The 14,525-nt window shown below is 48.7% G+C and overlaps 1 protein-coding gene across 1 annotated transcript in view; it reads left to right on the top strand.

Annotated features, from left to right (window-relative positions):
• The window catches only part of ANAPC2 (anaphase promoting complex subunit 2), a 492,733-nt gene that overhangs the window by 382,484 nt on the left and 95,724 nt on the right, over window positions 1-14,525 (top strand). Inside the window, exon 12 of the mRNA XM_030206193.1 lies at window positions 3,688-3,817. Within this exon, the coding sequence (XP_030062053.1) occupies window positions 3,688-3,817 (130 nt within the window). The remainder of the gene's footprint in view (window positions 1-3,687; window positions 3,818-14,525) is intronic.

Raw genomic sequence — 14,525 nt, 5'->3', positions numbered from 1 at the left:
ATGGGAGAATTGTTACAACAACAACAGGCTGGCTCTCAGGATATCCAGACGAATCCAACTGAGCAAGGACATAAACCCTGCTCCAAATGTGTCTGCTGCAAGTGTATTTGGCAGACCAATTCCATAACGCACCCTAGAACAGGGAGACCGTATTGGATTACCACTTCCACAGACTGCGAGTTATCACAAGTAGTATACGGAATATTCTGCCCTTTTAATAAGTGGTATATAGGATATACAACCCGGAAGATAAAACAGAGAATAGCAGAGCACATCAGCAACTTAAGGATAAAAAAGAAGGAAGCCCCTTTGGTGAATCATTGGACGTACATGAATCATGATTTACAGGATTTAAAATATGGAGTATTAGCACAGATCCATCTACCTAATGGGGAAGACATCGCAAAAATACTATTACGAAAAGAACAACAACTCATATTTCAATGGAACACAGTGATGGCCCAAGGTCTAAACTGGGAAATTGAGTGGATACACGTATAAGCCAAATATTGGATGACGTTAGCTTTGATGTATATAAAAGTAGAGCGCATGCGCCGGTGTTTTTTGGTTGGATAATCTTGAGTGGGTCGATGTTTAATGCCAGGTATGCTAGAAATGCAGGATATTAAGCTTGTATAGATTGAGATTTTAATCCTCATTTAAAGTGGCAGAAGTAATGAGTGAAGTATAGCTCAATAACTTTATGAAAGTTAGATGATTATAATCTATGCCCGGAAAAGGACAGGTACAAATCAAGGTAAGGTATACACAAAAAAAGTATATTTTTACAGACCCATAGAGTTCTCCTGATGACCAATGAACAGTGAAACACAGCTTGTGTTGAGAACTGAGAAAAGTGAGAATGAACCGAAAGAATGAAAGAGGAGTGAGGACTGTATAGAACTCAGAACGTTCACAAGCACATTTTGCACAACATTTGTTACACCGGAGGCACTGGCTCATCATCAATAGCCTGGAGGATGATAGCAACCCTAAGATAAGTGAATAATAACAAATTATTGTGGTGAATAGAACCCATAGGAACAGAAAATAACATTGGAAGGTGGTAGGGAGGGTTGTAGTGCAATGATGTTTTGTGCATAGTATTACTAAGTGCCGTCCAAGCCGGTGTAATATGTGATCACTGAGCACTACACACTTTTAAGAAAGACATTTCTTAATCACTTAACAATAAGAGCAAATCACAAAAAACAAACAAAAAAGAATAAACTAGAAACTCAAAGGTTTCATAGAAGAGGCGGTACGTTATTAAGTTTTAACTGCCAGACCTTTGACCATTCTTCTAATTTTTGGAGATCTGTTCTTATGGTTTCTACTCCCTCCTGGGTATCCACTCTATTGGCTATCTTCATATCATCCACAAAAAGCAAACTTTTCCTTTTAACCCTTCAGCAATGTCTCTCACAAATATATTAAACAAAATCAGCCCCAGTACCGATCCCGAGGCACCTTCCTTTCCTCTGAGCAGATTCTATTTACCACCCATGTCTGCCGCCTGTCAGTCAACCTGTTTCTAATCCAGTTTACCTCTTTGAGTCCTAAGTTCAGCCCTCACTGTTATTCAGGAGGTTTCTGTGAGGAACTGTATCAAAGACTGCTGAAATCCAATAGATTATATCTAGCTCATATCCTTCATCCAGTTCTTTGTTCACCCAGTCAAAGAAATCAATCAATTTGTTTGGCAGGATTTTCCTTTGGTAAAGCCATATTGCCTAGGATCCTGCAATCCATTGGATTCTAGAAAGTTAACTTTTTTCCTTTAGCAGCAACTCCATTATTTTTTCTACCTCTGACATGAGGCTTACCGGCCTGTAGTTTCCCACTTCTTTCCTATCTCCGCTTTTGTGAAGAGGGACCACATCCACTCATCTCCAATGATTTGGGTTTCTGCCGAGTACTTGTGACCTGGCTTGGCCACTGTTTGGAAAACAGGATACTGGACTAGATGGACCATTGGTCTGATCTAGTATGGTTACTCTTATGTTATGTTATGTTATGTTATGTTATGTTATGTTATGTTATGTTATGTTATGTTATGTTATGTTATGTTAAAAAGAGCTGGCTCAAGGACTGAACCATGTGGTACACAACTGATAACAGCCCTATCCTCAGAGCAAGCTCCATTTACCACTACCCTCTGTCTTCTTCCACTTAACCAGTTTTTAACCCAGTCAGTCACTTTAGGTCTTATACCAAGGGCAGTTAGTTTATTTATCAGTCGCCTTTGTGGGACCATGTCAGAGGCTTTGCTAAAATCCAAGTACACCACATCTAGTGCCCCTCCTCACCCAATCAAAAAAATCAATCAGATTCATCTGACACGACCTGCCTCTAGTGAAGCCATGCTGCCTTGGGTCTTGCAGTCTATTCTGTTTGAGATAAGAGATAATGGAATTATAAAACAGATATGGGTGCTGAACAAGTGAATAGGAGCTAAATGCAGCCTCAAAAAGGTGGGCTTTTAGCCTAGATTTGAAGATGGCCAGAGCTGGAGCTTGACTTGCTGATTCGGAAAGTCTATTCCAGGTGTATGATTCAGCCAGATGAAAGGAATGGAGTCTGGATTTGGCAGTGGAGAAGATGGGTACAGATAAGAGAAATTTCAGATGAACGGATTTCCTGGGGAGGAGTGTAGTGAGAGATAAGAGTGGAGAGATACTGAAGAGCTGCAGAGTGAATGCACTTGTAAGTCAATAAGAGGAGTTTGAATTGTATGTGGAAATGGATAGAGAGCCAATGAAGTGATTTGAGGAGAGGGCTAACATGAGCATATCAACACTGGTGGAATATAATCATGCAGAAGAGTTTTGAACAGATTGAAGGGGAAAGAGATGGCTTAGTGGGAGACCTGTGAGACGCAAGTTGCAGTAGTCTAAGCGAAAGGTGATAAGAATGTTGACAAGGATTTTGGTAGTGTGCTTAGAAAGGAAGGGACAAATTTTGGTTATGTTATAGAGAAAGAAATGACAGGCTTTAGTAGTCTGTTGAATATGTGCAGAGAAAGAGAGAGAGGAATCAAAGATGACCCCAAGGTTATAAGCTGATGAGACACAGAGGATGAGAGTGTTTTCCACAGAGATAGAGAATGTGGGAAGAGGAGAAGTTGGTTTAAGGGGAAAGATAAGAAGCTCAGTCATGGCCATGTTTAGTTTCATATGGCGGTGAGACATGCAGGCAACAATGTCAGACAGGCAGGCTAAGACTTGGGCCTGGATTACTGCTGAAATTTCTGGTCTGGAGAGGTAGATCTGGGAGTCATCAGCATAAACCACGCAGCAAATTTTTCCACAGTTTGGTTTTGGTTGCTCTCTAGCAGAAATACCGTTACACAAATTTACACCTGCTCTGAAGAACATTAAATGTTACATATATGTGAATATTTTATGAAATACATGTGTACATTGCAGCTTCATCCAAAATCTCCTTGGTAATGTCTTTGTGCAGACTGCGTATAAGTAGGCTCAGTTCTTTTGGCATACTTTTTATGCATATATACCCTCCCACAATTTGAGATCCATTTTCTACATGTAAAACATGTTTTCCATATTAAAAAAAAAACTCTTCAAAATTGCCTCCTGTGTGTTCACCCTTTCTGGCCAGATCCCAGATTTTTCTTGTCCAAGTGCACCCTCGTGTCTCTCTGAACTTGCTGTTTCCTCTCTTCAGGCTATGCGTACTCTCAGCTGGAAACATCACCTAGGACTTGTGAATCTGGATGTGGAGTTAGCAGACCGTACACTCTCACTCGCTGTGTCTTCTGTACATGCAGCAATCATCCTCAACTTCCAAAGCAAGAGTGAGTCTGCTGGGCTTTTGTTTTTCTTATTGTAGTAGCAGTGGTGAAGGCAGGACTTTCAAGTATTAATATAACTCTGTCCATGATTTAAGCAAAGCTGTCTGTTACAATAATGTTCTTCAATGCAAGGGCTGCAGGCCAGTGGTGGCCCCCGGGGACTTATGTGGCGGAGGCCCTTGCCATCATTCTAGTAATTTAAAAAATTTTTTTCTGAGGCCGGATGTAGGCTGTGGGCCTTGCACTGAAGAACAGTTCATTGGTCCATGGTCTCTACCCCTTTCTTCTCCCCCCTCCCTCCCCCTGTCCGGTTTGTCGTTCCCCCCCCCCCCCCCCTTTTGTGCATCTGGCAGCTCTCCCTACCTCCCTCTTCTTCCTCTCCACTTCCCTGACCCATGGTCCTACAAACTTGCTCTCTTCGCTGACAGCAATAAAGCCAGGCCCTTCCCAGGGGTCTTCCATAGGTTTCAGTTACCTATTGTCACATGGGCAGGATGCAGAAGAAGAAAAGTTCCAAGGTCAGCCAGAGGCAGACTGGTTTTATTGCTGCCAGTGAAGACAACAAGTTTGTAGAACTGCAGGTGGGTAGAGAAAGCTGCCAGATAGGAAAGCTGAGAGACAGAGAGAGAGACCGGATTGGGTGGGCGGGAAGAGAAGGGGAGAGATGGTAGATGCTGGGGGAAAGAGAGTAAAGAAGCGGGACATGAGGGGCAGAAACAGATACAGAAAAGAAATGCTGGACTTTAAGGACACATAGGGAAAAGGGCATAGTGCGTACTGGGGGTAAGGGAAGAGAGAGGGAGGAAATGCTGCACATGGAGCATTTCTCCTTCTCTATCGTTTTATTGTGTTGTGAACCGCTTTGAAGCCTAGTACAGGCCATATGGTGGTATATCAAGTAGAAAGAAAGAAGGATGGTGCACATGGGTGGAGGGTAGAGGAAAGGGAGGATTGGGTGCACATGGATGTTGGAGTAGGAAAGAGAAGAAAGAGATGCTGCACATGGATAGAGGGAATGGGAACATGGAAAAGTAGATAGATCTGAGAAGGAGGCAGAAAAATTGAAAAAAGCTGAATATGAATGAACAGTGCCAAAGATATATATAGGGCAGGAAATGAAGAAAGGAGGAGAGGCAAAAATAGCATATGGAAAGGAGGCCCCAGAAACAGAGTACAGAGAGAAGCAGAGGCAGGGAACAAGATGATTAGAAAAATAAAATCACAAGACAACTAAGGTAGGAAAATTTATTTTATTTTCAATTTAGTGATTGAAATATGTCAGTTTTGAGAATTTACATCTGCTGCCTTTGTTTTCCACTATGCAGAGCTTGCTTTATTTTCGTGTTTATATACCTTGTGATTTTTTTCCAGTTTATTTTATTTTCCTCAGTTTCACTCCTTTTATCTTTCATATTTTTCGATTTCTTCTCCTGATCACTTTCTTTCTGTTTACGTTCCTTCTTTTTTTCTCCGTTACCTTTATTCTGACATTTTTTCTCCATTGCGTTTTTCTTTCTCACACCTTTTTGCAGAATAACCCCTCCCCATTTCTGTCCCAATCGGGGCAGATTGACTCAAAGCACCAGACCAGGGAATTCTTCTATATCAGCCCAACACTTTACCTTGCCTTGCCTCACCTTATCTGTTAACCATAATGATCCCCTTGGTGCAGCATGACGCAGCTTGCAGCAAAGTAATGCTGGGACCATGTGACCAGCATTAGAATTCCTGCAGCATGCAACACAAACTTCATCTGAGTTATGCAGTGCAATGGAAGATCCATTTGGTACTGGTGTCAGCAGTAATGTTTCTTTTAGACTGGCTGAAACCAGTCTAAATGAAACATTGCAAGCCCGGTTTGCTTTGACATCGGTCCTTTAGTCCCCTTCTGAAATGGGGACTAAATGTCTGTGATCTTGCATGCCCTTGTCCCGCCCAAAACATGCCTGGACCACACACCCTTGCTATTTGCCTGCACTTGGGTCCAATACATACAAATGGGGACTTAGGCATTTGTGCAACATAAAGGTTTAAATGTTGGTTTATGCACATATTAACCCCGAATAAAGGCTTTTTAGAATGAGGGCTTATATAAATAAGACATTGACTCAGGGGCTCATTTTCAAAGCACTTAGCCTTCCAAAGTTCCATAGGTTTCTATGGAACTTTGGAAGTAAGTGCTTTGAAAATGAGCCCCATGGGACTCATTTTCGAAAAAGGTCTAAAAAGTGATATAAAGCAGTATTTGGACGTTTTTCTCATAAAAACATTCAAATTGGTATTTTCAAAACCTGTTTTTAGGCGTTTTTCTATGCTGTTCATCTGAAGGGTGTCCAAATCTCAAGGGGGCGTGTAAAGGGTGGGTTTTGGGCATTCCTAAGATTGGATGTTTTTTTTCAGCCATAATGGAACAAAACAAAACTGTCTAGGACTAAAACTAAGATGTTTTCAGCTAGATTAGTTTTTAGAACGAATAAGGCCCAAAAAGGTGCACTAAATGACCAGATGACCACAGGAAAGAAACAGGGATGACCTCCCCTTACTCCTCCAGTGGTCACTGACCCCCCCCCCCCACCTCCCATAAATGTGATTAAAAACATTACTTACCAGCCTCAATGCCAGCCAGATGTTATACTTAGGTCCATTAGAGCAGCATGCAGGTCCCTGGAGTAGTCTAGTGGTGGGTGCAGTGCACTGCAGAGAGGTGGACCCAGGCCCATACCTCCTCCTACCTATTACACTTGTGGTGGAAACTGTAAGCCCTCCCAAACTCACCAGAAACCCACTATACCCACATATAGGTGCCCCCTTCACCCATAAGGGCTATTGTAGTGGTGTACAATTGGGGGTAGTGGGTTTTGGGGGGGGGGGGGCTCAGCAGACAAGATAAGGGAGTAATGATGAGATGTGTACCTAGGAGCATTTATTTGAAGTCCACTGGAGTGCCTCATTGCTCTCCTGGGATGTCTGGGGGACCAGTTTACTGAAAATGCTGGGCCCTCCTACATCCCTATGGCTTGATTTTCTACATTTTTCACTTGGACGTGCTGTTTTGGGGGGGGGGGGGTTGAAAATGGTTTAAAAAAAAAATTGTACAAAGCACAAAACCTTGTTTGAAATGGTATTTAAAAAAAATAGACATTTTCCTTTTTTTGAATAGAACTTCATTCCTATTTGGGTTTTGGACGTTTTGTACTAAACGTCTAAAGTCGGACTTAAATGTCATATCGAAAATGCCCTTCCATGTAACTTTTTAAGTCTAAGTGCTTTGAAAATATGCCTCTCTACATGACAAGAACTAGAAATGAATTCTGGATTTATAACCTGCTTTTTACAAACAAAATTTGGACAAGGTGACAAACTGTGTTTAAAAAAATACATATTTCATTCAACAATATAAATAAGAGATTAAAAAAAAAACCCATCAGTAAACTTCTTAATGTTCTTGAAACCTCATTTCAGCATATTCTTCTTTCTTATGCAGGGTGGCCACATTTCTCCGAGCACAAGCAGGCTGCTTGTTCTCACGACTGAGTTGACGTCCGCGGCAGCCCCCACCAACCGGAACAAAACTTTGCGGGCGGTCCCGCACGCAGGGCACGCCCACCGCGCATGCGTGGCCGTCTTCCCGCCCGTGCGCGACCGTTCCCGCTCAGTTTTTTTCGATTCCGCGCTGGAGAGAGACATGTTATCGTCTCTCTCTCTGTCAGCCCTGGAAACCGGATCGCGGCCTAGCCGCGAGCTTTTTTCTCTTTTCGTGCGCGTTCGCGCTTCTTTTCTTTATTTTCTGTGTTAAAAAAAAAAAAAAGAAAGAAGTTAGTTTGTCCCCTCGTCGTCTTTAGCGCGGGGGCGCCTTGTTGCGGCCTTGTGGTCGCGCGGTCGTTTCTTTTTCGGGTGTGCTTTTCACCGCCACCATCGACGACTTTCACTTCGCCGACGCGATTTTTCCGTCGATGTCCTCGAAGGTCCCGAGCGGATTCAAAAAGTGTGGTCTGTGCGGCCGGCAGATCTCGCAAACCGATACCCACGCTTGGTGCCTCTAGTGCCTTGGGCCGGAGCATAATACGAAGACGTGCACCTTGTGTCTCGGCTTGCGGAAGCGGACACAGGTGGCGAGGCAAGTTCTTCGGGACCGTCTTTTTGGAACTTGCGCCTGCCCTTCGACGTGGACGGCATCTGTGTCAACGGCCGGATCTTCGGTACCGGTACCGATGTCGACGAAATCGGCACCGACGATGGCACCGACCCCAGGAGCACAGGTACCGTTGGCCCGCCGGACCACCGGCGACGGTGGGGGTGAGCGACCGCGCGGGCAGTCAGCCCCGGCCACTCCCTCTACCCAGGGCCATAGGGGACCGAACCCTGTCAGACCCGATCCCTCGAGGCCGGGGGGGGGGGGGGGGAGGTTCTACCTCCTCTTCATCTCTGCCACCGAGCGCTGATGATGGGCACCGAAAGAAGACTAAAAAACATCGTCATCGGTCGCCCACGGTGCACGGGACTACCAGTTCTGGTGCCTCCAGAGATGACTCGACGCCGAGGAAGCGGCAGTGCAGAGAGGAGCGTTCCCCCTCGGTTGAAGAGGTGTCGCTGCGTCAGTCCATGGGTGCTTCGGTACCGTCTCCTGGACCCGAGCAGCTTCCGGCACCCGCACCGGCCCCCCTGCCTTTCCCGACAACGGGCCTTGACGAGTGCCTCTGAGCCATCCTTCCAGGGATTCTGGAAGGGCTGATGCGCCAGGCTTTGCCGGCACCGGGGGTGCTTGCGCTCCCAGCGCCGTTGATGGAGGCGCCGGCGTGCTCTAGCCCGATGCAGAGGCCGCCGACGCCGCTTGCGGTGCCGGTGTCGACAGCCACGCAGGTGGAATCCCCGTCGACGTCGATGGAGGGAGCTTCATCCCCGCCGGCACGGGAGTCCACCGCTCGACGCCATCATCGAGGACATAGTTCCTCGCAGTCGAGATGGACCCGGTTCAGGTCTGAGCTGCAAGAGCTCATGTCCGACACCGAGGAAGAGGCCTCGTGGGGGGAGGAGGAGGACCCCAGATATTTCTCCTCAGAGGAGTCTGAGGGCCTTCCCTCCGACCCCACTCCTTCATCGGAGAGGAAGCTCTCGCCCCCTGAGAGCCTCTCCTTTGCCTCCTTCGTCAGGGACATGTCTATTTGCATTCCCTTCCCCGTGGTCTCTGTGGATGAGCCGAGGGCTGAGATGCTCGAGGTCCTCGACTATCCATCACCACCTAGAGAGTCTTCTACAGTGCCGTTGCACAATGTCCTCAAAGAGACACTGCTTCGGAACTGGCTGAAGCCCTTATCTAACCCCACCATCCCCAAGAAAGCGGAGTCCCAATACAGAATCCACTCTGACCCAGAGTTGATGCGGCCCCAATTGCCTCATGACTCGGCGGTCGTGGACTCTGCTCTCAAGAGGGCACGGAGTTCGAGGGATACCGCCTCGGCGCACCCAGGGCGGGAGTCTCGCACTCTGGACTCGTTTGGGAGGAAGGTCTACCAATCTTCCATGCTCGTGACCCGCATCCAGTCGTACCAGCTCTACATGAGCATTCACATGCGGAACAATGTGAAGCAACTGGCGGACCTGGTCGACAAGCTCCCTCCGGAGCAGTCCAGGCCTTTTCAGGAGGTGGTCAGGCAGCTGAAGGCGTGCAGAAAGTTCCTGTCCAGGGGTATCTATGACACCTGTGATGTGGCATCCTGAGCTGCGGCCCAAGGTATAGTGATGCGCAGACTCTCCTGGTTGCGTGCCTCTGACCTGGACAACCGCACCCAGCAACAACTGGCGGATGTCCCTTGCCGGGGGGATAATGTCTTTGGCGAGAAGGTCGAGCAGTTGGTGGACCAACTACACCAGCGGGAAACCGCTCTCGACAAGCTCTTCCACCGGGCGCCTTCAGCATCCACCTCAGCAGGTTGTCGTTTTTCCCGGGCCAGGCAGGCTGCACCCTACGCCTACAACAAGCGTAGGTACACCCAGCCGGCTCGAAGGCCTCCTCAGGCACAGGGACAGTCCCAGCGCGCTCGTTCCCGTCAACAGCGTGCGCCTAAGCAGCCCCCTGCGCCTCCACAGCAAAAGCCGGGGATGGGCTTTTGACTGGATCCATGGGAACATAGCCGCCATCAAAGTGTCCGTACCAGACGACCTGCCGGTCGGGGGGAGTTTGAAAGTTTTTCACCAAAGGTGGCCTCTGATAACCTCCGACCAGTGGGTTCTCCAAATAGTGCGGTGCGGATACGCCCTGAATTTGGCCTCCACTCCACCAAATTGCCCACCGGGAGCCCAATCCTTCAGCTCCCATCACAGACAGGTACTTGCAGAGGAACTCTCCGCCCTTCTCAGCGCCAATGCGGTCGAGCCCGTGCCACCAGGGCAGGAAGGGCAGGGATTCTATTCCAGGTACTTCCTTGTGGAAAAGAAAACAGGGGGGATGCGCCCTATCCTAGACCTGAGAGGCCTGAACAAATACCTGATCAAAGAGAAGTTCAGGATGCTTTCCTTAGGCACCCTTCTACCAATGATTCAGAAAGACGATTGGCTATGTTCCCTGGATTTAAAGGACGCTTATACTCACATCCCGATACTGCCAGCCCACAGACAGTATCTCAGATTCCGCCTGGGGACACGGCACTTTCAGTATTGTGTGCTGCCCTTTGGGCTCGCCTCTGCCCCACGGGTGTTCACGAAGTGCCTCTTGGTGGTCGCGGCGTATCTACGCAAGCTGGGAGTGCACGTGTTCCCGTATCTCGACGATTGGCTGGTCAAGAACACCTCAGAGGCAGGGGCTCTCCGGTCCATGCAGTGCACTATTCACCTCCTGGAGCTGCTGGGGTTTGTGATAAATTACCCAAAGTCCCATCTCCAACCAGTCCAATCTCTGGAATTCATAGGAGCTCTGCTGAATTCACAGACGGCTCAGGCCTTTCTTCCCGAGGCGAGGGCCCACAACCTCCTGTCCCTGGCTTCCCAGACCAGAGCATCTCAGCAGGTTACAGCTCGGCAGATGTTGAGACTCCTGGGTCATATGGCCTCTACGGTTCATGTGACTCCCAAGGCTCGTCTTCACATGAGATCTGCTCAATGGACCCTAGCTTCCCAGTGGTGCCAAGCCACCGGGAATCTAGAAGATGTCATCCGCCTGTCCCTCAGTTGCCGCAATTCGCTGCACTGGTGGACACTTCGGACCAATTTGACCCTGGGACGTCCATTCCAAATTCCGCAGCCCACGAAGGTGCTGACGACGGATGCATCTCGCTTGGGGTGGGGAGCTCATGTCGATGGGCTTCACACCCAGGGACTGTGGTCCCTCCAGGAACAGGATCTTCAGATCAACCTCCTGGAGCTCCGAGCGGTCTGGAACGCACTGAAGGCCTTCAGAGATCGGCTGTTCTATCAAATTATCCAAATTCGGACAGACAATGAGGTTGCAATGTGTTACATCAACAAGCAGGGGGGCACCGGATCTCACCCCCTGTGTCAGGAAGCCGTCGGGATGTGGCGTTGGGCCTGCCAGTTCGGCATGCTTCTTCAAGCCACATACCTGGCAGGTGTAAACAACAGTCTGGCTGACAGACTGAGCAGAGTCATGCAACCGCACGAGTGGTCACTCCATTCCAGAGTGGTACGCAAGATCTTCCGAGAGTGGGGCACTCCCTCGGTGGACCTTTTCGCCTCTCAGACCAACCAGACTACAGGCACACGGCAGACTAGCGTCGGATGCCTTTCTCCTCCATTGGGGGACCGGCCTCCTGTATGCTTATCCTCCCATACCTTTGGTGGGGAAGACCTTACTGAAGCTCAAGCAAGACCACGGCACCATGATTCTGATAGCGCCTTTTTGGCCCCGTCAGATCTGGTTCCTTCTACTTCTGGAGTTGTCCTCTGAAGAACCGTGGAGATTGGAGTGTTTTCCGACTCTCATTTCGCAGAACGACGGAGCGCTTCTGCACCCCAACCTTCAGTCTCTGGCTCTAACGGCCTGGATGTTGAGGGCGTAGATTTTGCTTCGTTGGGTCTGTCTGAGGGTGTCTCCCGTGTCTTGCTTGCCTCTAGAAAGGATTCCACTAAGAAGAGTTACTTTTTCAAGTGGAGGAGGTTTGTCATTTGGTGTGAGAGCAAGGCCCTAGAACCTCGTTCTTGTCCTGCACAGAACCTGCTTGAATACCTTCTGCACTTATCAGAGTCTGGTCTCAAGACCAACTCAGTAAGGAATCACCTTAGTGCGATTGGTGCTTACCATCATCGTGTAGAGGGTAAAGCCATCTCTGGAGAGCCTTTAGTCGTTCGATTCATGAGAGGCTTGCTTTTGTCAAGGCCCCCTGTCAAGCCTCCTGCAGTGTCATGGGATCTCAACGTCGTCCTCACCCAGCTGATGAAACCTCCTTTTGAGCCACTGAATTCCTGCCATCTGAAGTACTTGACCTGGAAGGTCATTTTTCTTGGTGGCAGTTACTTCAGCTCGTAGAGTCAGTGAGCTTCAGGCCCTGGTAGCTCATGCTCCGTATACCAAATTTCATCATAACAGAGTAGTCCTCCGCACTCACCCTAAGTTTCTGCCAAAGGTGGTGTCGGAGTTCCATCTTAACCAGTCAATTGTCTTGCCAACATTCTTTCCCAGACCACATACCCGCCCTGCTGAACGTCAGTTGCACACATTGGACTGCAAGCGAGCATTGGCCTTCTATCTGGAGCGGACACAGCCCCACAGACAGTCCGCCCAATTGTTTGTTTCTTTCGACCCCAATAGGAAAGGGGTCGCTGTCGGGAAACGCACCATCTCCAATTGGCTAGCAGATTGCATTTCCTTCACTTACGCCCAGGCTGGGCTGGCTCTTGAGGGTCATGTCACGGCTCATAGTGTTAGATCCATGGCAGCGTCAGTGGCCCACTTGAAGTCAGCCACTATTGAAGAGATTTGCAAGGCTGCGACGTGGTCATCTGTCCACACATTCACATCACATTACTGCCTCCAGCAGGATACCCAACGCGACAGTCGGTTTGGGCAGTCGGTGTGCAGAATCTGTTTGGGGTTTGAATCCAACTCCACCCTCCAGGACCCGAATTTATTCTGGTCAGGCTGCACTCTCAGTTAGTTGTTCTTCGTAGGTCAATTTCTGTTATGTCCTCGCCGTTGCGAGGTTAAATTGACCTGGGTTCTTGTTTTGAGTGAGCCTGAGAGCTAGGGATACCCCAGTCGTGAGAACAAGCAGCCTGCTTGTCCTCGGAGAAAGCGAATGATACATACATTTTGGAAAAGTCCGTGAAAAACGCTGCACGCACTGCTAGTGATGCAGGTGAAAAAAAATAGTCTTTTTACCAAGTCATACATGGTGCATTCAGACACATATACTTGTCTTCTCTGCTATATTTTCGCTGTGCTTTTAAATCCCTACAATTAATTAAGCTGCACACACCAAACCTCGCTATCTGAGGTTTAGTGGTTTCTTTTATCCTTATTTTCCTTGTCACTTGCAGCAGATGAATCCAGGAACTAGTGGGTTAAGTTCGCCTACCAGCAGGTGGCGATAGAGATAAACAAACTAAAGACAGTGATGTCAGACCGCCAGCTCCTTCCTCAGTTAGTATGTCTCTATCTCAGCAGGTGGTGGACAGCTTTTTCTTCAGCTCCTGGGCCATTGGCCAGTTTGAGCTGGGGGTGGCGGACTAGTGGTGTCCCCTTTGGCAGCATACACAGTTGCTGGGTCCCTGTTGCACCTCAAATTCCCTCTGAACAGGCTTTTGCTGTTCCTTTCCTTCCCTGTTTGTTTCTTCCTCCTCACTAAAAAAAAATGAGAACCATAGAATTTGTTTAAAAGAGAAACAGAAGCACAGGGAAGTGTGTTTTTGCTGAGAGCAGGTTTGTGTTACTGCTGTCCGAGTCCTGTTTTCTGTTGCCTGCTTGTCTGAGCCTGCCTCGAAGTGCAGTTGAAGAGTTTTTTTTCTTCGGCTCAGCTGTCAGTTCCCGTGCTTTCCCGGTCCGGGGTAAGTCCTGCTGGGTTCCTGGCAGCGGAGACGATAAAACGCTGTGCCCGATGCGGGAAACGGCGTTTGGTGGCGGGCCTTTGCAGCGCGGGGTGCGCTGATTTTGCGGGACTCGACGGAGCGTTGCCCCCCCCCCCCCCCCCCCGACAGCGTGCTTTCCTGCCCGGAGCCTGGCAATTCTCGCGCAATTTTGCAATCGGTCGTGAAGCCGGCTCCAGTAGCGGTTTTGGGCAAAGCTTCTTCTCCACTGGTAGGGGAGTCGGGGGGGGGGGGGGTGCCGTCAGGCACTGTGGGCAGTAGTGCAGGTGCCATGGCTGCGACCTCCTCCGTTGCGGGGAAGGGGTTTTCGCCAGAGTTTATTTTGCTACTCCATCAGGCGTTTTTGTTGAAAAGGGCCTTGCCCCCCCCACCCTCACGCGGCTGCGACAGCTTCGGCCTTGGATTCTCTCAAGGGATCTGGGGGTAACCAAGAGATTTTGGGTTTCTCCCCAGAGGATTTCTCCTCCCTTAAAAAGCCTAGGCTTTCTTTGGGGTCTGAGGAGGTGTCCTGCATATGGTCGCCTGCAACTTTCGACATGATGGCTCTCTCGGAGCAGACGGGGGTAGAGGACATGGAGGGCGGTATCCTCACTGACCAACCGGAGGACTCTTCCGCTGTGAGGATTTTCCATGAGGAGTTGTCCTCCTTTATCTCTCAGGCGCTGGAAGCCCTGAA

The sequence above is a fragment of the Microcaecilia unicolor genome, chromosome 6, assembly GCF_901765095.1.
Source record: "Microcaecilia unicolor chromosome 6, aMicUni1.1, whole genome shotgun sequence".
NCBI classification, from domain to species: domain Eukaryota; kingdom Metazoa; phylum Chordata; class Amphibia; order Gymnophiona; family Siphonopidae; genus Microcaecilia; species Microcaecilia unicolor.
This window is presented reverse-complemented; position numbering and strand designations above follow the sequence as displayed.